Below are 18,175 nucleotides of genomic sequence, written 5' to 3'. Positions count from 1 at the left end.
ACATCGTTAACTATAAGAAACAAATATTGTGATACTTTTTACAACATCATAATTGGCCTGTTGGTTAGTTTATTACTTTTCATATGTGAGGCCTTGAGTCCAAGTCTTTTATTGTAATTTTTTTTCTTTAGAAACATAATGAATTTGAAATTAAAAACTAAAAAAATGACGGTAACGAGACTTGAACTTGGGTCTAGGGTGGAAGAAAAGCCTTGCAAACCAACTCTACCAAAAAAAAACTTGTGTCCTTATTGTACTTTTAAAATGTATATGGTGGCACACGACATTTATATGATTGCACCTTTCATGAAGCTAAATCTTTTTACACTACAATGGAGAAATGAAACAGTGGCATGTGCCACCATAACCGTTGAACCAAGTCCATCCCTAAGTCAAACCTACGACCGCTCAGAAAGCAAACATCATCTTAGTATTCCAAGTTTATATTTATAAGCTTGGTTTTGAAATAATTCACAGCACCCCTCAACATTAAGCAACTGTATTTAAAGTTCCGTTTTGTCCATCACAATGAGACAATTGAACCCCTATTTACGTCCATCTCTAGTATGTGATATAGGAAAAGGTTCATTTGAGAAGTGATAAATATTTAAGAAGTAAAAAGGTGATCATAACCCTTCATTTGATCAACATTTGTGGCTTTTTGATCGTGAAGTACCGAATAATTTCTCACATGAGTATGTAGAAGATAAATGGATAGTTTCGTAACTTTTACAAATAGACGGCAAATTGATTCATATGTGAACCCATGTGATACACATATAGACTATATATTCATATGTGAACCTGTTAATTAGTTCATATGCGAAGCACACGTGTTCATGTGTGAATTAGTTAGTTAGTTCAGATGTGAATCAGTTAATTAGTTTATATATGAATCACATGGGTTCATGTGTGAATCAATAAATTAGTTAATATGCGAATCATTTAATTACTCCATACATGAATCACACGGATTTATATGTGAATTAGTTAAAATAGTTCATATATGAATATACAAATGAATTTTTTTCTACCTTCAATCTTAGAGATTCCACTTTCATCTTTACAACTCCATTCACCGTCAATTGTTATCGGCAACCTTTTATCCTTCTCCTTCTCCTACCCTTTATCAAAGCAAAATGTATAATAACTGCTATTTCTATAGTTTTGTAAAAATCTAGACCACTTTCATATTTTTCTAGAATAAAAATTGTAGTTTACTTTTTTATTTAGATTCAGTTACAAATTTGGTCTTTTGTGGTTTGTCAAAAATAACACTTTCCATCTGTACAATTTTAAAAGTACAAGATAGTCATATTATGGTTTGAAAAAATGTATGGATTTGGTCTCTCTCTTTAACGATCGTTAAAAAATTCCTTTAAATAAGGGACCTTTTCATGGTTTTATTGATTTTCTTGTCTTTTACTCGAGATCAAAAACCATAGGAATCAAGCTATAAAATCGATTTTGATTGGATAAGACAAAGAAATTGATAAGAAAACGAAAATCCATCTTATTTAACGGGTTTTTTTAACTGTCATTAGAAGGAAGGACCAAAATAGACATTTTTTTGCAAACTACTAAAACTATCTTATAATTTTAAAATCGCATAAATAAAAATTGTTATATTTGACAAACCACATGAACCAAATTTGTAGTTTTTCTTTTAATTTATTTGTTGTAAATAGGCATGGGATGGGGACCTTATCCCGATCCCAATCTTCGTCCTTATCTCTACCGGGGGATATGATCATATCATCATCCCCATCTCCAATGGAGAACGAGGATCTCCAACAGGAAATCAAAGATTTTTTTTCTTTGTTAATATAAGATATTTTAAATCAAACGTGTTAAACACTACACTCTATTGATATTGATCTATGTTTAAATCTCACACGTTTTCAAAATCTTCTTTTATATAATATCAAATATTCATATGCGAATAAAAATCATATGTAATTGTTTGATCAAACGATTTCGGGTCTCTACATTTTTTATCTAAAAGAAAGTCAAACAGCTCGGGAAAAAATTTATATAAGAAGAAATGTTAAAATGCTATTTCTAAATCTAAAAAATATTAAATTTAATTTTTAATAAATGATATATTCAATAATAACTATATTTAATATTCGGAGACAGAGCAAGATAGGGACCATGTTATCCGTCCCAAGTTTTAACTTTCGGGATCTCTATCCCAATTTCCGATCCTTGGTTTTACAGTGAATCCGTATTTCCGTCAGGATGGATACATCGGGTTTTTCAACGGTTCGGATTTCATTCCCATGCCTTGCTGCAAAGAAGAAAAGGAAAAAAGAAAAGATTAAAATATCTCTTGTGAAGGAGGACTAAAACAAAAATAGGTTTAGCAAGGGTTTAAGGCGGCCACGCTTCATCAGTTACCTCCTCCTACACAGACCCTGGAATTCCGCCTCATTCTTTCATCTTCATTCTTGATTCACTCCATCCCTACCATTTGTTTGATATCTATGTTTCAACGCCCATCAACCACAGAGTTTCTATGAGATCCTGGTATTACTTCGATCTATCTCTCTGCTTGTTGTGTCAAACCGTGTATATAGCCACAAACCCATTAATTTTTCTCCAAGTATTTTATAAATAACTCCACTTTAGCATGTGGAGAAACGTTTGTAACCGAGCTTCTGTCAAGAAGCTGATAGCATTTGCTAATAAATCTAATTTTAGAGATACCCAGTTTCTTGAAAAAGCTAGACTGTTAGAACTCTACCCTTATCGAAATCTTTCATATGGAGATTTGGGTTTTCGACGAATCAGTGGATTGGGTTCTCAAAAAGACAATCTTGGTGATTCTAGTTTAGCAAATTTAGGGGTTTCTTTTGGTTCATTACATGTATCTCGTAAGGGCTATGCTACTTCGTCTGCAGCTGAGGAGATTGTTTCAACTGAAGGAGAAGAGAGTGATGAAATTCGTGAAATGGTACACCATTTGAATAAGGAGATCAAGGTGGTGAAAATGAAAGCTAATAATAATTCAGATAGCAAGAAGCAGCCAAAATTAATTAATGGAATTGGGCAAGGGAAGTACATTGCACTCAAGAGAAGGCAGATAAAGATAGAGACAGAGGCATGGGAGGCTGCTGCAAGAGAGTATCAAGAACTTTTAGTGGATATGTGTGAGCAGAAACTTGCTCCCAATTTGCCTTATGTGAAATCGTTGTTTCTTGGTTGGTTTGAGCCATTGAAGAATGCTATTGCTGCTGAGCAGGATTTATGTAAGGAAGGGAAGAATCGAGGGGCTTATGCTCCACAGTTTGATCAGTTGCCTGCTGATATGATGACAATAATCACAATGCACAAGTTGATGGGTCTGTTGATGACTGGAGGAGGACAGGGTGGTGCCAGAGTGGTTCAGGCAGCGCTCCATATTGGTGAAGCCATTGAGCATGAGGTTAGCTGGTTCATACTCTTACTTAACTTTTATATATATAATAGTGTATTCTTATGCTTTTGGATTTACTGGATCCTATGTGCTTATAAGGGATATATTAGAGAGAGTACAAAGGGGTTCCACATGTCCTTACACGAATACAACAGCTATGGATTTCACCAATCAACTCTTCAATCTCAATCCTAATCTATGACATGATTGACATCAATAGAACATATATATGTTATTTGTTTTTGAAGTCTTTTTGTTAATACACTAGCAACCTTTCTCAACCGAACTATTGTGGTGTTGCCCCCTATTAGTTTACTGCTGTTGAATTGTTATTGTCACTCTTATTTGTCTTCTTAAGAAAAACACATGTACGTCTAAAATATAGGTTAAAAAGCATTTAATGCTGTATTGTGACTTTACTTTGGTTTATAGAAGGATTCTTAATCCTTTTCTATACTCTATGCATTATGCCCACATGATAAGATGATGAGATTTTCTTAATTGCTTTTCAATTAATAGGCGCAGTCAGGATTTTGAAATCTGCCTCTAGTTGCACAATTTAGAATCTTTCAATAGAAAAAGTTAAGGGTGGTTTGATGGGTGGAGGGGGTAATGGACGTATACTAGAGATGGGCTTTAGATGAAGGACTGAAAATGTTGTACCTTTATTATCGTTTGTGACATACAAGGACTTACCTGTCGTTCTTTTTGCCATGAATCAGGCAAGAATACACAGATTCATGGAGAAGTCTAAGCGAAAGACTACATTAAACGAGAGCCCTGATGATGATTTGGAAGCTGTAAATAATGAGCAGCAGATACAGAAATTGAGGAAAAAGGTAACTCTTTTAGTTAAAAAGAAGAAGTTGCAGCAAGTAAGGCATATTGTAAAACAACAAGATGAATTGAAGCCTTGGGGCCAGGATGCTCAAGTTAAGGTTTGTACCCTGTTGGCAAAACACGTAGTTGTGATAATTTTCAACGAGCAATTCTTATTTTTCTTGATTCAACTAACTACAGTTAATGTCCGCTCTTCCCAGGTTGGCTCACGTTTAATCCAGTTGTTGATGGAGACTGCCTATATACAACCTCCTGTTGGTCAATTTGAAGATTGCTCTCCTGATATTCGGCCTGCATTTGTACATACTCTCAAAACTGTGGAAACACCGTAAGTATGGCCTCGTATATTCTCATCAAATATTTCTCTTAATTTCATCACTTGTTGCTGATCCTCAATCTTGTATATATATAGGAAAGGCAGTAGACGATATGGAGTTATTGAATGTGATCCCCTAGTGCGGAAAGGACTTGAGAAAAGTGTAAGTTTTACATGTTTACTGCTAATAAAATTGTAGACGTTTTGCTTATGCATTTCTTGCTTGAAAACAACTGTTTCTTGGACATTTATCTGTTGTGTAGTATTAAGACTGTTGTAATTTGGATCTTAAAATCAGGCTATGCACATGGTGATTCCGTATATGCCAATGCTTCTTCCCCCAGTAAATTGGACCGGGTATGCATTTTTGGTTTGATCTTTTTTGTTATTTTTGGTTTCTAGACTTTGATATGAGGCTTGATTTATGTCTTCTCTTTGGCAGTTACAACCGAGGAGCCTACTTCTTTCTACCATCCTATATAATGCGCACACATGGAGCAAAACAACAGCGTGATATAGTTAAACGGACTCCAAAGAAGCAACTGGAAGCTGTTTTTGGGGTGGGTGAACCTTTTGATTTACCTCTTTGTGTTTGTTTGTGTCACAACGGTGTTAACACATCTTTGAAAAACGAGCTATTGCAATGATTGGTTAAAGTTCTCTTTCTTCTCTTTCTCTCTCTCCGCACTTCCATTAATCTCAATTTTCAATTTATTTGTTTCAGGCGCTTAATACTCTTGGTGCTACAAAATGGAGGGTAAATAGAAAAGTCCTTGGTGTCGTAGATAGAATCTGGGCTAGTGGAGGGCGTCTAGCCGATTTGGTGGACCGTGATGATGTGAGTTACTTACGAGTACCGAAATCTCATCAGTTTGCAATCATATTTTAGAATCCAATTTAGAGAATTTAGAACTTGCTTTTTTCTCATAAAGATACTCGAAATCAATGGATTTTATGTTTTTACTTGATTCATGAGTGCTTTTCCTAACTGCTGTGTCTCACAGATTCCACTACCTGAAGAGCCAGATACAGATGATGAAGATGAAATTAGAAAATGGAAATGGAAAGTTAAGAGCATTAAAAAAGAAAACAGAGAGAGGCATTCACAGCGATGTGATATTGAACTGAAACTTGCTGTAAGAGGCTTCTTTGTATATAAATATATTTTATTTTGTGTAAAAGTTCCAATCAAACCACATTCTAATTTGTCTACTTCAAGAAAAGGTTGCTCGAAAAATGAAGGACGAGGAAGGTTTCTACTACCCCCACAATCTTGATTTTCGTGGTCGTGCCTACCCTATGCACCCATATTTGAATCACTTGGGCTCTGACTTATGTCGAGGCATCCTTGAGTTTGCCGAGGGACGACCTCTTGGAGAATCAGGCTTACGATGGCTGAAGATACATTTAGCAAATGTTTATGGTGGTGGTGTGGACAAGTTATCTCACGAGGGTCGAATGGCATTTGCCGAAAAGCATTTGGACGAAATCTTTGATTCTTCAGATCGACCTCTTGAAGGAAAGCGCTGGTGGTTGCGTGCAGAAGATCCTTTTCAATGCTTGGCCACATGCATGAACCTGTCTGAAGCGCTAAGAAGCTCTTCCCCAGAGACTTCCATATCTTATATGCCTATCCACCAGGTACTACTTTAAGCAAAATGCTACAAAAATATTTCTTTCCATTCTTACAAGATGACATCAAGAAGGTGGCTGAAAAAAGATCTTTATGGGTGTGTTCAGTATGCGGGATAGGAAGGGACAAAACAGTATAAAAACTTGCTGGCCCATAAATGGTGCGACATTAGACTGGGACAAGACAGGACCTAAGTGTGACAAAAATGCATTTTTTTGTCCCACCAAAATAGGTGGAGGAAAAATCAGGGAGATATGGCCCAGGATTGGTAGATTACTATATCACCCATGTCAAATTAAAACCCTAAAACCTTCCACAATTCTTTCACCGGCCTACTTCGCTCTCGCCTGCCTAATCCTGTCATGTCCTGTCTTTCTACCAAACGCACCCTAAGAATCCCTTGAGTTGGATCTACCCCTCTTGAGTCTTGATAGGTTATCATGTTATGTAGAGCAGGGCATGTATTTGTTTACCTAATCTAAATTGGAAATCTGTTGTTTGGAATCTTTTAGGATGGTTCATGTAATGGCTTACAACATTACGCTGCACTTGGAAGGGACAAGGTAATGTCTTCTCTCTTGCTCATATGATTTATGTGATCCTGTACGGAAAAAATATATGTACATACTATCATTCCTTTAATTCATTTGAAGATGTTATTCATTCAAGATCTCATAAAGTTCATCAATTATTACCTTTAAATTTTATCCGTATTTTAAACCAAACAAACCCAATATATCCTACACGGAGGTAGGGTTTGGGGGTAGGATGTATGCAGACCTTGCCTCTACATTGGAGGGTAGAGAGGTTGTTTTTGTGAAGACCCCTGGCTTACAAAAACAGAAGCTCTATTGATTATTTCTGAATTTTTACTGGTTCTCTTCTTAAATAAGGAACTTAATATTTAAGTCGGATCCTATGCTTACAAGTGATTTTTCCACTTATTCAGTTAGGAGCAAGTGCTGTTAATCTGGTTGAAGGAGAAAAGCCAGCTGATGTCTACTCTGGGATTGCTTCGAGGTTAGCTTTAAGCAATTATGTTAGTGCATTTCTAATTTTCTGTTAATCAATCACGAAGTCACTGCCTTATATTGTATTCAGTTTTATGAGGAAAAAGCTCGGGGGTGATTAATATCATAGATTTTGCTTGCTTATGGCATTTTCTGGTTGTAACGTAACATGCACACTTTTATTATTTTCAAATAATTAATCCTCCTCTCCATCCCATAATAAGTTTTCACTTTCTAAATTTGGATGTCAAGCTTCTTCTACCCTTTTTTTTGGGAAACTGATGCTTCTAATGTAAGTTGGGTTGGTTAGAGATTCACATAAAAATGTAAATAGATTTACATCATTTTGAGGTCTATATTGATATTGGAAATCTTTTGCCACTAGAGTGATTGAGATCATGCAGAGAGATGCTAAGGGAGACCCCATAACCGATTCAAATGCTAAGCATGCGCGGATGTTAGTTAATCAGGTAATTCATTTTTTCACCCTGGGAAACTTTTTACGACTTCTGAGTTAGAATGTGCGTTATTTGGTGATTTTGGTCTCTCTCTCTCTCTCTCTCTATATATATATATATATATACAGATCTATATTTGTACGCACATGTGAAAATATTCCTTCCAAATTCACAAAGGTTGATTAAAGCAAGTTGAGAAAAAATCGATTAATTCTTGTTTAATTTTTTGAAACATTTTATTCAACGATAAGATGCAAGCATTTTCTCGTTAGCCAATATGATGATGCAAGCATTTTGACCTCTTGGTTGCCTTTGCTTTCTGGTTTTTTTGCAAGGAACATGAGAACCAATTTCTTTTGATTATTTTTAACTCGAAAACTCTCTCTAGCGCACACACTCAACTAATATCAACTAATATATGTGTTGTGATATGTTACCTTCACAAATGGCATGCTCAGGTGGATAGGAAGTTGGTCAAGCAAACGGTGATGACCTCAGTGTATGGTGTCACATATATTGGTGCTCGTGACCAAATCAAGAGAAGGTTAAAGGAACGTTGTGCCATCGAAGATGATGCAGAATTGTTTGCTGCTGCTTGTTATGCTGCAAAAGTAAGTAAATATGGACCCTGCACAGTCTGATATTCAATTCAAGTTTATAACTTGAATGACTATTCATTGTGAATACTTTTTGTTCTGCAGACCACGTTAACTGCTTTGGGGGAGATGTTTGAAGCTGCACGAAGTATTATGAGTTGGCTTGGTGATTGTGCAAAGGTATATGTTATCATATTCATGGTTTCTTCACGTTCATTTTGTATTTTAATTATCTTTTGGTTTATGAATGCGTTGGCATTCACTGATTCTGAAATTATTTACAGGTTGTAGCTATGAAAAACCATGCAGTACAATGGACGACTCCTCTTGGTCTTCCCGTTGTACAGCCCTACCGCAAATTAGGAAGGCACCTTGTGAGTTCTTTAGATGGCAAGCCTCGATATTTTGAGTATTTGGATTATATTTTTGCTGATATGAACCAAATTTTTTGTTCTTTGGAATGTAGATCAAGACATCTCTTCAAGTTTTGACACTACAGCGAGAAACCGATAAGGTACCTCCCTTCCCATTCTTAGCAATCATATAAGATTGTCATCGGACTTATCAGCTAGTTATTATCAAACATGACTATATAGTCAACACCTAGGGGATAACAGCTAGCTTATTATAGTCAACACCTAGGGGATGCTTGGTTGGTTTTTTATCAAGTCCTGTTTGGATAAAGTTGTCTGTCTGGATTAATCTGTCTCTATGGATTGGGAAGGTTTTTGTTTGGAGGGTTTTTTCGTAGATGGAAAGAGCGTGTTTTTAATTGGGAGGGACAGGTTCAGAAAATCTTGGCTTTCTGCATAAAGCTTCCCCCTACAAGCTTACCGAATAAGTCACTTTCTATATCATTAAGCCGCTACCAAACAGCTATGTATAGCTGAACCAATAAGCTACGAGTCCCATTAAGCTCATTAAGCTGCTAACAAACAGGCCCTAGCCTTTTTAGCTAACAACTAGCTTATCAACTAGTTTGCCGATCATAGCCTTAGTTGTTTTCTTGTTTGCTACAGGTGATGGTTAAGCGGCAGAGAACTGCATTTCCTCCTAATTTTGTCCACTCTCTTGATGGCTCCCATATGATGATGACAGCCATTGCTTGTAAAGAAGCCGGCTTAAGTTTTGCAGGTTTTCTATTTTCCTCGGATCGCTCGCATGTGCACACCACGTGTTTTATTAAGTTAAGAACGACACTAATTATGCTACTAATTATCTAATTGCAGGAGTGCATGATTCATTTTGGACTCATGCGTGTGACGTTGACCAGATGAACACGATTCTTAGAGAAAAGTTTGTGGAACTTTATGAGGCTCCGATCCTAGAAAATGTAAGTACTTTTTGAGAGTGTCTTCCACTATGTTGCTTGGCTTTTATATTAGCATATGTTGAGGATTGGTTTCGTAACAGTTGTTGGAGAGTTTCCAGAAGTCGTTCCCGAAGCTGGAATTCCCTCCATTGCCAGAGAGGGGAGATTTTGATCTAAAGGAGGTTTTGAAGTCCCCATATTTCTTCAATTAAGACTCTAACCACATTCTTCATGGCTACCAATTTGTTGTTCTGATCATCTGGCTTTATGGTGTGACAATGGGCGCCCATCGAAGTGCACAAAGTTCTCAATTTCATACCTTTTTGGACCCTCGGTTCCAACTGATCCTTGCACACCTCTGTAAATTTGCTGACATCTCATGCGTGTTCTACTTTGAGCTAATCAAGAGAAGCCACTACTGATCAAGGCTTGAATTCTGCTGGCGACCGATGACAATGATGAGTGCATTCGAGCCTCAAATTGGTCCTGTTATTTGTAACTAATGATTTCTATTTATTGAGGATTAAGTTTTAGTGTTTTTGGTCCAATTGTTCATCAAATAGTATGAGCTAATAATAAAGAGAGAGAATGGTATAGCGTTATAGTGACTTTTTGAGTCTCATGTGGGAACAAATATCAATTTATATTACAGATTTGAGTTCAAATGATTTCCCTTTTAACACTTAAAAAAGCACACATTCATTTATACAAACTTGCTCATAAGGCCCGACAAATCAAGCACGAGGAGATGGATTTTTCTTGAACAAGGCATACGCATCGCTATATATAGCCACTGCATTTGCAAAGACGGCCAAACCGATCATTAACACGGCCAAGATCTTGTCTCCTTTTGTAGCTATTCCATGAGTATCCCTGAAGAAAAAGATCATTATTCATTAATGAATTAACTCTTCTTGGAGGAGGTTGCAAGATGGATGGATGAATGAATGCATACCTTATTGCAATTGCAGCTGGGAAGATGAACCCAATGCAAACAGCAGCAGTTGCTCCTGTGAACTGGAAAGCATCCCAAGCACTTGGTATAAAATTAGCACCCAAATATACAAGCGAAAGAAGCCCTACACTGATGAAAGCAAACCGCTTGTTGTCTGATTCTAGCGGCAGCTGAGTTGATGGAAAGAAAAGGCCATCTGTATTAAGACGTAGCGCATAGAATACAAGCGGGAAAACGAGCATGAGATGCAGAGCATAGCTTATACGAACAACATCATTAAGCTCAGCACTATAAGGAACACCCAGATCAGAGTCGAAATTCGACAATATATCTCCCATTGTGGCATCACCAAAAAGCACAAATCCAAAGAAACTAGTCATTATGTACACGATTGTACATAAAACCAACGAAATCTGAACAATTGGTTCGATGAATGAAGGGTCTTCAAGCTCATTTCCAATAGAATGCACTGCCCATGAAAGAAAAATGTTCAATTATTCACATGTGAAGCATTTGATCAACATGCATCATTTGGTCGCGTGGCATATTGGCATACCGTTAAAGTGGCAGATATAAGCAGTAACAAGAACAGGAACTGCAGTGAAGAGGTTCCAGATAGAGTTAATATCTATGATCTCGGGAAGCAATCTCGGCATCGGGAGGCTACCACTTGCGATTTTAAATGTCGCTATTCCTGCAGTGATGATAAGGAAAACCACGGCTAGTGCCACGGCTAAGCCGGATGTAACACTCAGTGAATCTGCAAATAAACAGAGATTCTGTAAAAACCAACTCGAAACCATCAATGGCTGTATGTTTGTGTAAAGAAAAGCAGGGTCAAGTTCATGAAAAACCATGAAAAAATGAAAAACCATAAAAAAAATGAAAAACCAAAGAACACCTTGATAACCATTCATCTCTGGACGGTCTATACATGTACATACAAGTAATTTGTTAGCAATTTGTCCGGTATGTATATGCATATAAACCAAACACTTGTATGCACATGTGCGTTAGTGCGTATGAACGGTTACCTGAATGTTTCCCAATTTTTCATATTTTTTGGATTTTCCCCTAACCTCCCACAAGAAACACATACCCATTCGCTTAAGAGATGCCAGTGGAACAAAAACACCAACGGTTGTGACCAAAAGAACAAAGACTCTGCCATTCCACCAGTGTGGTCCGAACCAGCCTTCCAACAGACCAGGGTGGTGCAACCCATTTGAAGATGACCCAGCCACAACATCACCTTCCCAACTCAAACAACATAAAATCAGTCAACACATAATTTTCAAAACTAAGGAATATAATTGATCAATCAAGAACGTTGCATTACCAATTATAATCATGTAGATAACAAGAACACCAAGGTTATTGATGACCACACAAGCTTGCAGGACCTTCTTGCCGACTTCTCCAAAGGCATCGCCCATCAAACTTCCATAAGAATCTGTTCCACCACCTCTACTATATTTGAGCAAGATTCTGACGGTGGCCTCCGATAAAACTGCGACCAGAATTATAGCCGCGATGCCAAGAGCAAGTCCCAAGACCTTCATAGTGGCTGGCAGCGCCATTATTCCGGCACCGATGATGGTGGTGGATAGATTCATGACTGCCCCCGACTTCGACGCCCCATTGAAGTGATCACCTTTCTTCTTAGGAATCAAAGGGGATTTCTCATTTACAGCAACAGTAACACTATCTTTCTTCTTGCTATGCTTTCTTGATGGGTGTTTACTGTGTTTCTTGATTTGGTGGGTTTCTGCTTGGATTGTCATGAGATAATTTCCGGCAAGAATTAAGGGTCCGTTGTGTGTTGGAATGGAGAACTGGAGTTGAATGGAATCTAAATATAAAGAATTGAAGGTGATTTGGAGAAAAGAAAGAAAATGCGTCTAGGGTTTTAGAGGAAGGAAGTCGTCAGCGTTAGCGTTCTTATCGGATTGTGGGCCCAAGGGGAACCTGTAAAGTGTCTTTCGGGGACGTGAATAGTCAGCAATATTAGTTGAAAATATCGATATCATGTTATTCCGTCATCAAAATCAACATTTTTTATATATATTTCAAGATTTTTTTTATCACGAATTACTCGTGTAAAGTCTGCGTCAACATCTCGTCAAACGATTTTACTTTGGATGGACATAAATACATATATTCCTTTTAATTTTATGTATTTTGATACCTATAGTTGTCGGTATAATGTCATACCTTAATAAATGTCATGATTTTGTCGTAACTTTTAAGGTTTGACGTTTGGCTATTATCAGGGCCGGCCCTGGTTACGTGTAACCCGTGCGGCCGTACAGTGCATCAAAGCCTAAAGTACATCAAGTTGTTATTTATTACTAGTTTTGGGTTTAATAATTTGGAAAATACAACTGAGCTTTTAACTATAAAAATATGCCCAAGACCTAGTAGTTATGAATATTGAATGCATATCGTTAGCCGGCTAACGCCTTCATTCCAACAACTCAATCTAATTTTTATTGTTCTTCAAGGCATGAAGTTCTTTTTTCAGCCGATTAACGGTCATGAAATGAGATTCAAGAAATCAAAGATGGAAATCTCAAATGACTGACTTCTACTGTTGATTGAACTTACCGAGTTGCTGTGTGAGTCATATTATGATTTATGAATCTTTAAATCTTCTTGCAAAAAAAAAAAAAACTAAATTTCTAACTGATTATTATAAAGTTGGGTCATGTGGTCATGTGGGTTACTGACCTACTAGGCTAAGGCTAAGAGGCTTTTGTCATTTTGATAATGAGTATTCCTCTTACATATTGAAATATCTGAGAATTGCATTTTTCAATGCACATGAGCACATTACTCTATCAACATAGCTGGAGCACACTGCACAACATTAACAACATATTGTGATATTGTCTTAATTACTGCGCACTTGTTCTTTGCAATGCACAGTAACATAGATTATGAAGTTTACAATTTATTATTGTTCTTTTGACTTTTGTTTACTTTGAGGTTTGGCATTACCACATTAGATTTATGGGTCGTTTGATTGGTTTTTTTATTAAGTTTTATATGAATAAAGTTGTCTGTATGAATTAATTTGTTTGTACAAGTTGGAAATTTTTTTTGTTTTGGAGAGTTTTTTCGCAGATGTAAGAAACGTTTTTTCAGTTTGAATGGACATGTTTGAAAGAAAAAAAATTGACTTTCTATATAAAGCTCCCCTAAAAGATCATTGGATAAGTTACTTTCTATATCATTAAGCTACTACGAAAAAGTCATGCATAGTTGAGCGAATAAGTTGTTAGTTCTATTAAGCTTATTAAGCTGCTAATAGATAAACCCTTAGCCTGTAGTCGTTAATCCTGTAACTTTTGAGTTTTACTTTTTGCTTATTATGACGGTAATTTGGATGTAATTTACTATTTTAGTTAAAAACTAATTATAGTTTTCATTGTCTTTTAAGTCCTATATATTGAAACAAAGTTTCTATTTTGCTAATTTCAATTTAGAAAAGGGAAAAMTGGAAAAGAATGAAGCACGATCTTAATCTAGGATTTATCCTTTTATCATTCTATATTTTGTATTCGGGATTTTGATTTTTATATCGCCTCCATTATTATTTTTAATTAATAAAAATCAACATGGGAATAAGACACTTAACTTGAATAGGTTCTAAACTCTTTTAAAAAATCGCATTGTTTCGTTGACTTAACAAAATAGGCTTAGGGACATTTTTTATTATTTTCGCACAGAGCATCAAAAATCTTAGGACCAGTCCTGGCTATTATACAATGTCTTACGCTATCTAGAATCTTGATTTTAACATTAAAATAACGATTAAAATCATATTTTCCTCTAAGGGCTTGTTTGTTAGCACCTTAATGAGACTCACTATTTATTCGACCACCTATACATGACTCTTTTTCGTAGTGATTTATTAAAAAAACTCGGTATTTTTTTTCAAACATATTCGTACCAATTAAAAAAACATATGATTTCATTTATGAAAAAACCATACTAAACAAAAAGTTTTTGAATTTATATAAACAAAGTAATCTACTATGTATTTTATCTATATAAAATTTAATAAAAAGTAAAAGAATATTACGTAATATTAAAAAAGAATATTATATATATACATATATAATTTCACAAGGAGGAAAGGGAAGGCAGTCCGGAACGGCGTCGAGTTTCGTCGTCTTGTCCATTTTTCCATGACGGTAACAGTTGTTGCGGCTGCACGTCTTTTCCCTTGTGCTTAAGCTGTGGTATGTGGATAAGATTTAATTTTTTTAAAGATATTAAATATTAATTAATTTTTAATAAATTACATGTTTGGTTCCTGTGTTACATATTAATTTTAAATTTGATGCTGAGCATTTTCGACAATTATATTATTAAAATTAGAAGTGTACTCGTATAATGTAGTGAGATAAATCGTGATTTTAATATTTCATTTTATTATTTATCTCAGTCGATGTTATAATATGGCTTTCTGTGATTTTRAGAAAGCGGTGATGTTTTTATTTTTGAATAAAATATATGTTTGAAGATATCATAAAAATTTGACAAAAATATATCGATATTAGTATCAAATTAACTATTTGAAATTCCTCATTTTTTTGTGTAATTTTTTCATTCATTTTTTTATAATTTAATTTATGTATAATAACGAAGTAATTTGTATTTGGTTTAATAATATAATTTTTTTATAAAGATAATAATTATTTATTTTGTTGGAATTCGATAATTATTCTAATTATATTTTAGATTTTTTATATTTTAAAATAAGATGTTCATCCTCCATTTGATTATGTTTATCCGCAGTTATTTATACGAATTCAAGCAGCGAGCTTTAATAAATTGTACTTATGCATAATTACTTGTAATCTTGAATTTTAAGTAATATGCATCAATATACAGTACTTTATGCATAACAAAAATATATCGATATTTGTATCAAATTAACTATTTAAAATTCCTCATTTTTTGTGTAATTTTTTAATTCAATTTTTTTATTAATTTAATTTAGGTACAATAACGAACTAATTTATATTTGGTTAATAATATAATTTTCTTATAAAGATAATAATTAATTATTTTGTTGGAACTCGATAATTATTCTAATTATATTTTAAAATAAGATATTTATCCTCTATTTGATTATGTTTATCCGTAGTTAGTTATATGAATTAAAAAATCGAGCTTTGATAAGTTGTACTTTTGCATAATTTACTTGTAATCTTGAATTTTAAGTAAACATTGGTTTTATTATCTGCAGTTAGTTACATGAATTTAGATATGGGATGAAATCAGATAGGGATGGAATCGTTTAGGGATGAACAGGTTTAAGAGTTTTTAAGAGTTTTAGCCAAATGCTTTATAAGATAGTATAGATTTAAAGTTTTAAGAAATGTTTGATTTAATAGTTATATTAAACTCTTCTCTAAAAGGTTGTATGAACTCATCTTCCAAAATAAAAAACGGTTATTTAATTGCAGAATTCTCTGATAAAAAGATGATTTGATATTCTTCTCACTTTGTCATTTTATACATGGTTATTGTTTTAATTTTGTAATTTTTTATATGATATGAATTTTATATTTTATTTTGTTTATTACTCGTTTCAATCGATTTATCATTTTAGTATGGATGTAACATAACCTCCAAAAAGATTTAGACGAACTTGGGTGTACCAACAACATTGATGGTAAAATAGCCCTTATTTGTTCATTTTCAATCTTCCCTCGTGTGACATGGAGTTGGAAACTGAAAAGTACGTTGTTTTTATTTGGAAACTGAAAAGTACGTTGTTTTTATGATCAGCAATAAGGTTACTGAAATGCAAGTTTAATAGTCAGGTATAACAAGTTTATCCGAAAAACCTCTAATGACCTTTTTAAACATAATCTTGAAAGGTTTCTAGAGGAGACAAGGATTTCTTGATACCTTTGTCGAAGTAGCAACAATGTACGACGTCAACATTGGTTTTAACTTTGACCTTAGGAGGCCCTAACATGCTAACACCGTTACTTAATTCGCGAAAGTATTTTTTTCTTCTAAAACCTGGTCGTTGATGACGAAAATCCTACAGTTAACATCACGTGTAATAGTCAAATGAATGATCGACAAACTTTAAGAGGCGAATTACGCTCATATCCATATATTTAATATGTGAAAACATGTGAAAGAATACCGTTTCAATTATGATCACGACAAAGGTTGGCTACTACTTGACGTAAGAAAAAACGATACAATAATACTTTGTGGACCTTGACCACTAACTCTGTCTAATTATCCGTTAAAACCATGGGTAAAATTGTCCAATCATATTTTAGATTCCATTTTATATTTTACTAAACCTTGTGGATCAAACCCATAATTTACTCTTACTATTAATCATTAAGACCTGCAGAAATTATGCGATCTATAAGATTTATTCTAGTTCACTTATTTGACTTTTTTAGGAAAGTCAACCCACTTTTTTAGGAAAGTCAATTATTATAAATATATGTCACGCTGGCATCCTCTAAATTGTAGGAACATTTTTTTCTCCCCTCTACTCATTTCGTTACAATCCAAACCATTGATCTGACTATCAAGTTATGTGCACAATGTGAACAAACTAAAACTACAAAGATTTCAAACAATGAATATAGCGAAAGCACAAAATAAAACAATAAAGTTTAAAATAATTAACATACTGAAATCATATTGTGAACCCACTAAAACAATAAGATCTATATTGTTAGGTCTGGCGTATCACAATGTGCACACCAACTAAGTGTATTATCATTCATCACATGGTGCACATACCATGCCTTATATTATGCACATTATATGAGGCTCGTTTATTTTTGAGCGAAGAAAATACATATAGGAGATGGTTTATTTTTTAGTGAAGAAAATAAATATGGGAGAGAGGAGAGAGAGAATACAAAATATCTACAATTTTTCTTATTTATTATTTAGACAAATTACAATGTTTCTATATTAAACCTTAGGGTTGGGTTCACGTGAGACCAAGGGTTTTTCGTGAGACCCGTAAGACCATTTTATGTTCATTGATCAAATTTATGAATTAATGATCTAATGGTTGCAAAGTTGCAAGGTGGCAATTTCGTAATTAGTGAGAAGTCTCGTGGCATTTATAAATGTTTAGATCTGACGATTGCAAATCTAATCCAAGGGTTGAGAATTGGTCTTACGGGTCTCACGAAAAACCATTGGTCTCACATGATCCCAAGTCTTAAACCTTAATCAAATATAATTTGTGGACGAGAACGGATTTGATGGATCTCAAATGAAAGTTATAGTGATTAAGTTCCTGTAATGGAAATTATAGTGAGAAGGGCAAGAACTAAGAAGGATGTCCACTATGAATCAATCCTAATTGATCACTTTTCTATAAAAAAAATGTATCCAAGACAATCGATTTAGAAAATGCAGTTGATGAATCACCTTTACACAAGAAAAGTGAAACAACCGAAGGTGTTTGACACTCTATGTAATTGTGTTAATGTGGTACATGCATCACAATGCAAATTTTGATCTAAACCGTAAAAAAAAGTTAAAATCAATGAATTTTTGATGAAAAAGAAAAATATAAAGAAAGATAACAAGTCACTCAGTAAAAAAAAAAAAAAAAAAAAGGGGGG

At 34.6% G+C, this 18,175-nt stretch overlaps 2 protein-coding genes across 4 annotated transcripts; one reads left to right on the top strand and one right to left on the bottom strand.

Moving 5' to 3' along the window:
* The first annotated feature begins 2,399 nt into the window (after positions 1-2,399).
* Positions 2,400-10,111, top strand: LOC112525934 (DNA-directed RNA polymerase 1, mitochondrial). 3 transcript variants are annotated; one of them, XM_025136267.1, is made up of 20 exons: positions 2,400-2,529; positions 2,904-3,427; positions 4,141-4,356; positions 4,459-4,586; positions 4,671-4,737; positions 4,873-4,931; positions 5,017-5,134; positions 5,299-5,412; positions 5,579-5,710; positions 5,799-6,215; positions 6,720-6,770; positions 7,157-7,227; positions 7,603-7,687; positions 8,134-8,286; positions 8,377-8,451; positions 8,556-8,645; positions 8,738-8,785; positions 9,291-9,405; positions 9,501-9,604; positions 9,685-9,934. In XM_025136267.1, the coding sequence occupies exons 2-20, from the start codon at positions 2,954-2,956 to the stop codon at positions 9,793-9,795; spliced, it is 2,628 nt and encodes an 875-aa protein (XP_024992035.1). In that variant the 5' UTR covers positions 2,400-2,529; positions 2,904-2,953; the 3' UTR covers positions 9,796-9,934. The 3 variants fall into 3 exon arrangements, with proteins under 3 accessions (XP_024992035.1, XP_024992034.1, XP_024992036.1); XM_025136268.1 differs by lacking the exon at positions 2,400-2,529 and having other exon boundaries at positions 3,014-3,150; positions 3,245-3,427; XM_025136266.1 differs by having other exon boundaries at positions 2,400-3,427; positions 9,685-10,111.
* A 98-nt stretch (positions 10,112-10,209) lies between these two features.
* On the bottom strand, positions 10,210-12,391 carry LOC112525936 (amino acid transporter AVT6A-like). The gene is made up of 5 exons (XM_025136269.1): positions 11,878-12,391; positions 11,638-11,790; positions 11,095-11,298; positions 10,539-11,007; positions 10,210-10,456 (listed from the first exon to the last, which is right to left on the bottom strand). Exons 1-5 carry the CDS (start codon positions 12,320-12,322, stop codon positions 10,318-10,320), a joined length of 1,410 nt encoding a protein of 469 aa, XP_024992037.1. The 5' UTR covers positions 12,323-12,391; the 3' UTR covers positions 10,210-10,317.
* Between the last annotated feature and the right edge of the window lie 5,784 nt (positions 12,392-18,175).

Source organism: Cynara cardunculus (genome assembly GCF_001531365.2).
Source record: "Cynara cardunculus var. scolymus isolate 2C chromosome LG 13, CcrdV1, whole genome shotgun sequence".
In the NCBI taxonomy this organism is placed as follows: Eukaryota; Viridiplantae; Streptophyta; class Magnoliopsida; order Asterales; family Asteraceae; genus Cynara; species Cynara cardunculus.
Note: the sequence above shows the minus strand (reverse complement) of the source record. Positions and strands in the feature narration are given on the sequence as shown.

Coding starts and splice junctions, on each gene's coding strand:
- LOC112525936 (XM_025136269.1), bottom strand. CDS start 12,322: ATGACAATCCAAGCAGAAACCCACCAAATCAAGAAACACAGTAAACAC. Junction 11,299..11,637: donor GGCATCTCTTAAGCGAATGG/GTATGTGTTTCT, acceptor GTTTATTTGCAG/ATTCACTGAGTGTTACATCC. Junction 10,457..10,538: donor CCAGCTGCAATTGCAATAAG/GTATGCATTCAT, acceptor CTTTTTCTTCAG/GGATACTCATGGAATAGCTA.
- LOC112525934 (XM_025136266.1), top strand. CDS start 2,633: ATGTGGAGAAACGTTTGTAACCGAGCTTCTGTCAAGAAGCTGATAGCA. Junction 5,135..5,298: donor AACTGGAAGCTGTTTTTGGG/GTGGGTGAACCT, acceptor TATTTGTTTCAG/GCGCTTAATACTCTTGGTGC. Junction 8,786..9,290: donor TACAGCGAGAAACCGATAAG/GTACCTCCCTTC, acceptor TGTTTGCTACAG/GTGATGGTTAAGCGGCAGAG.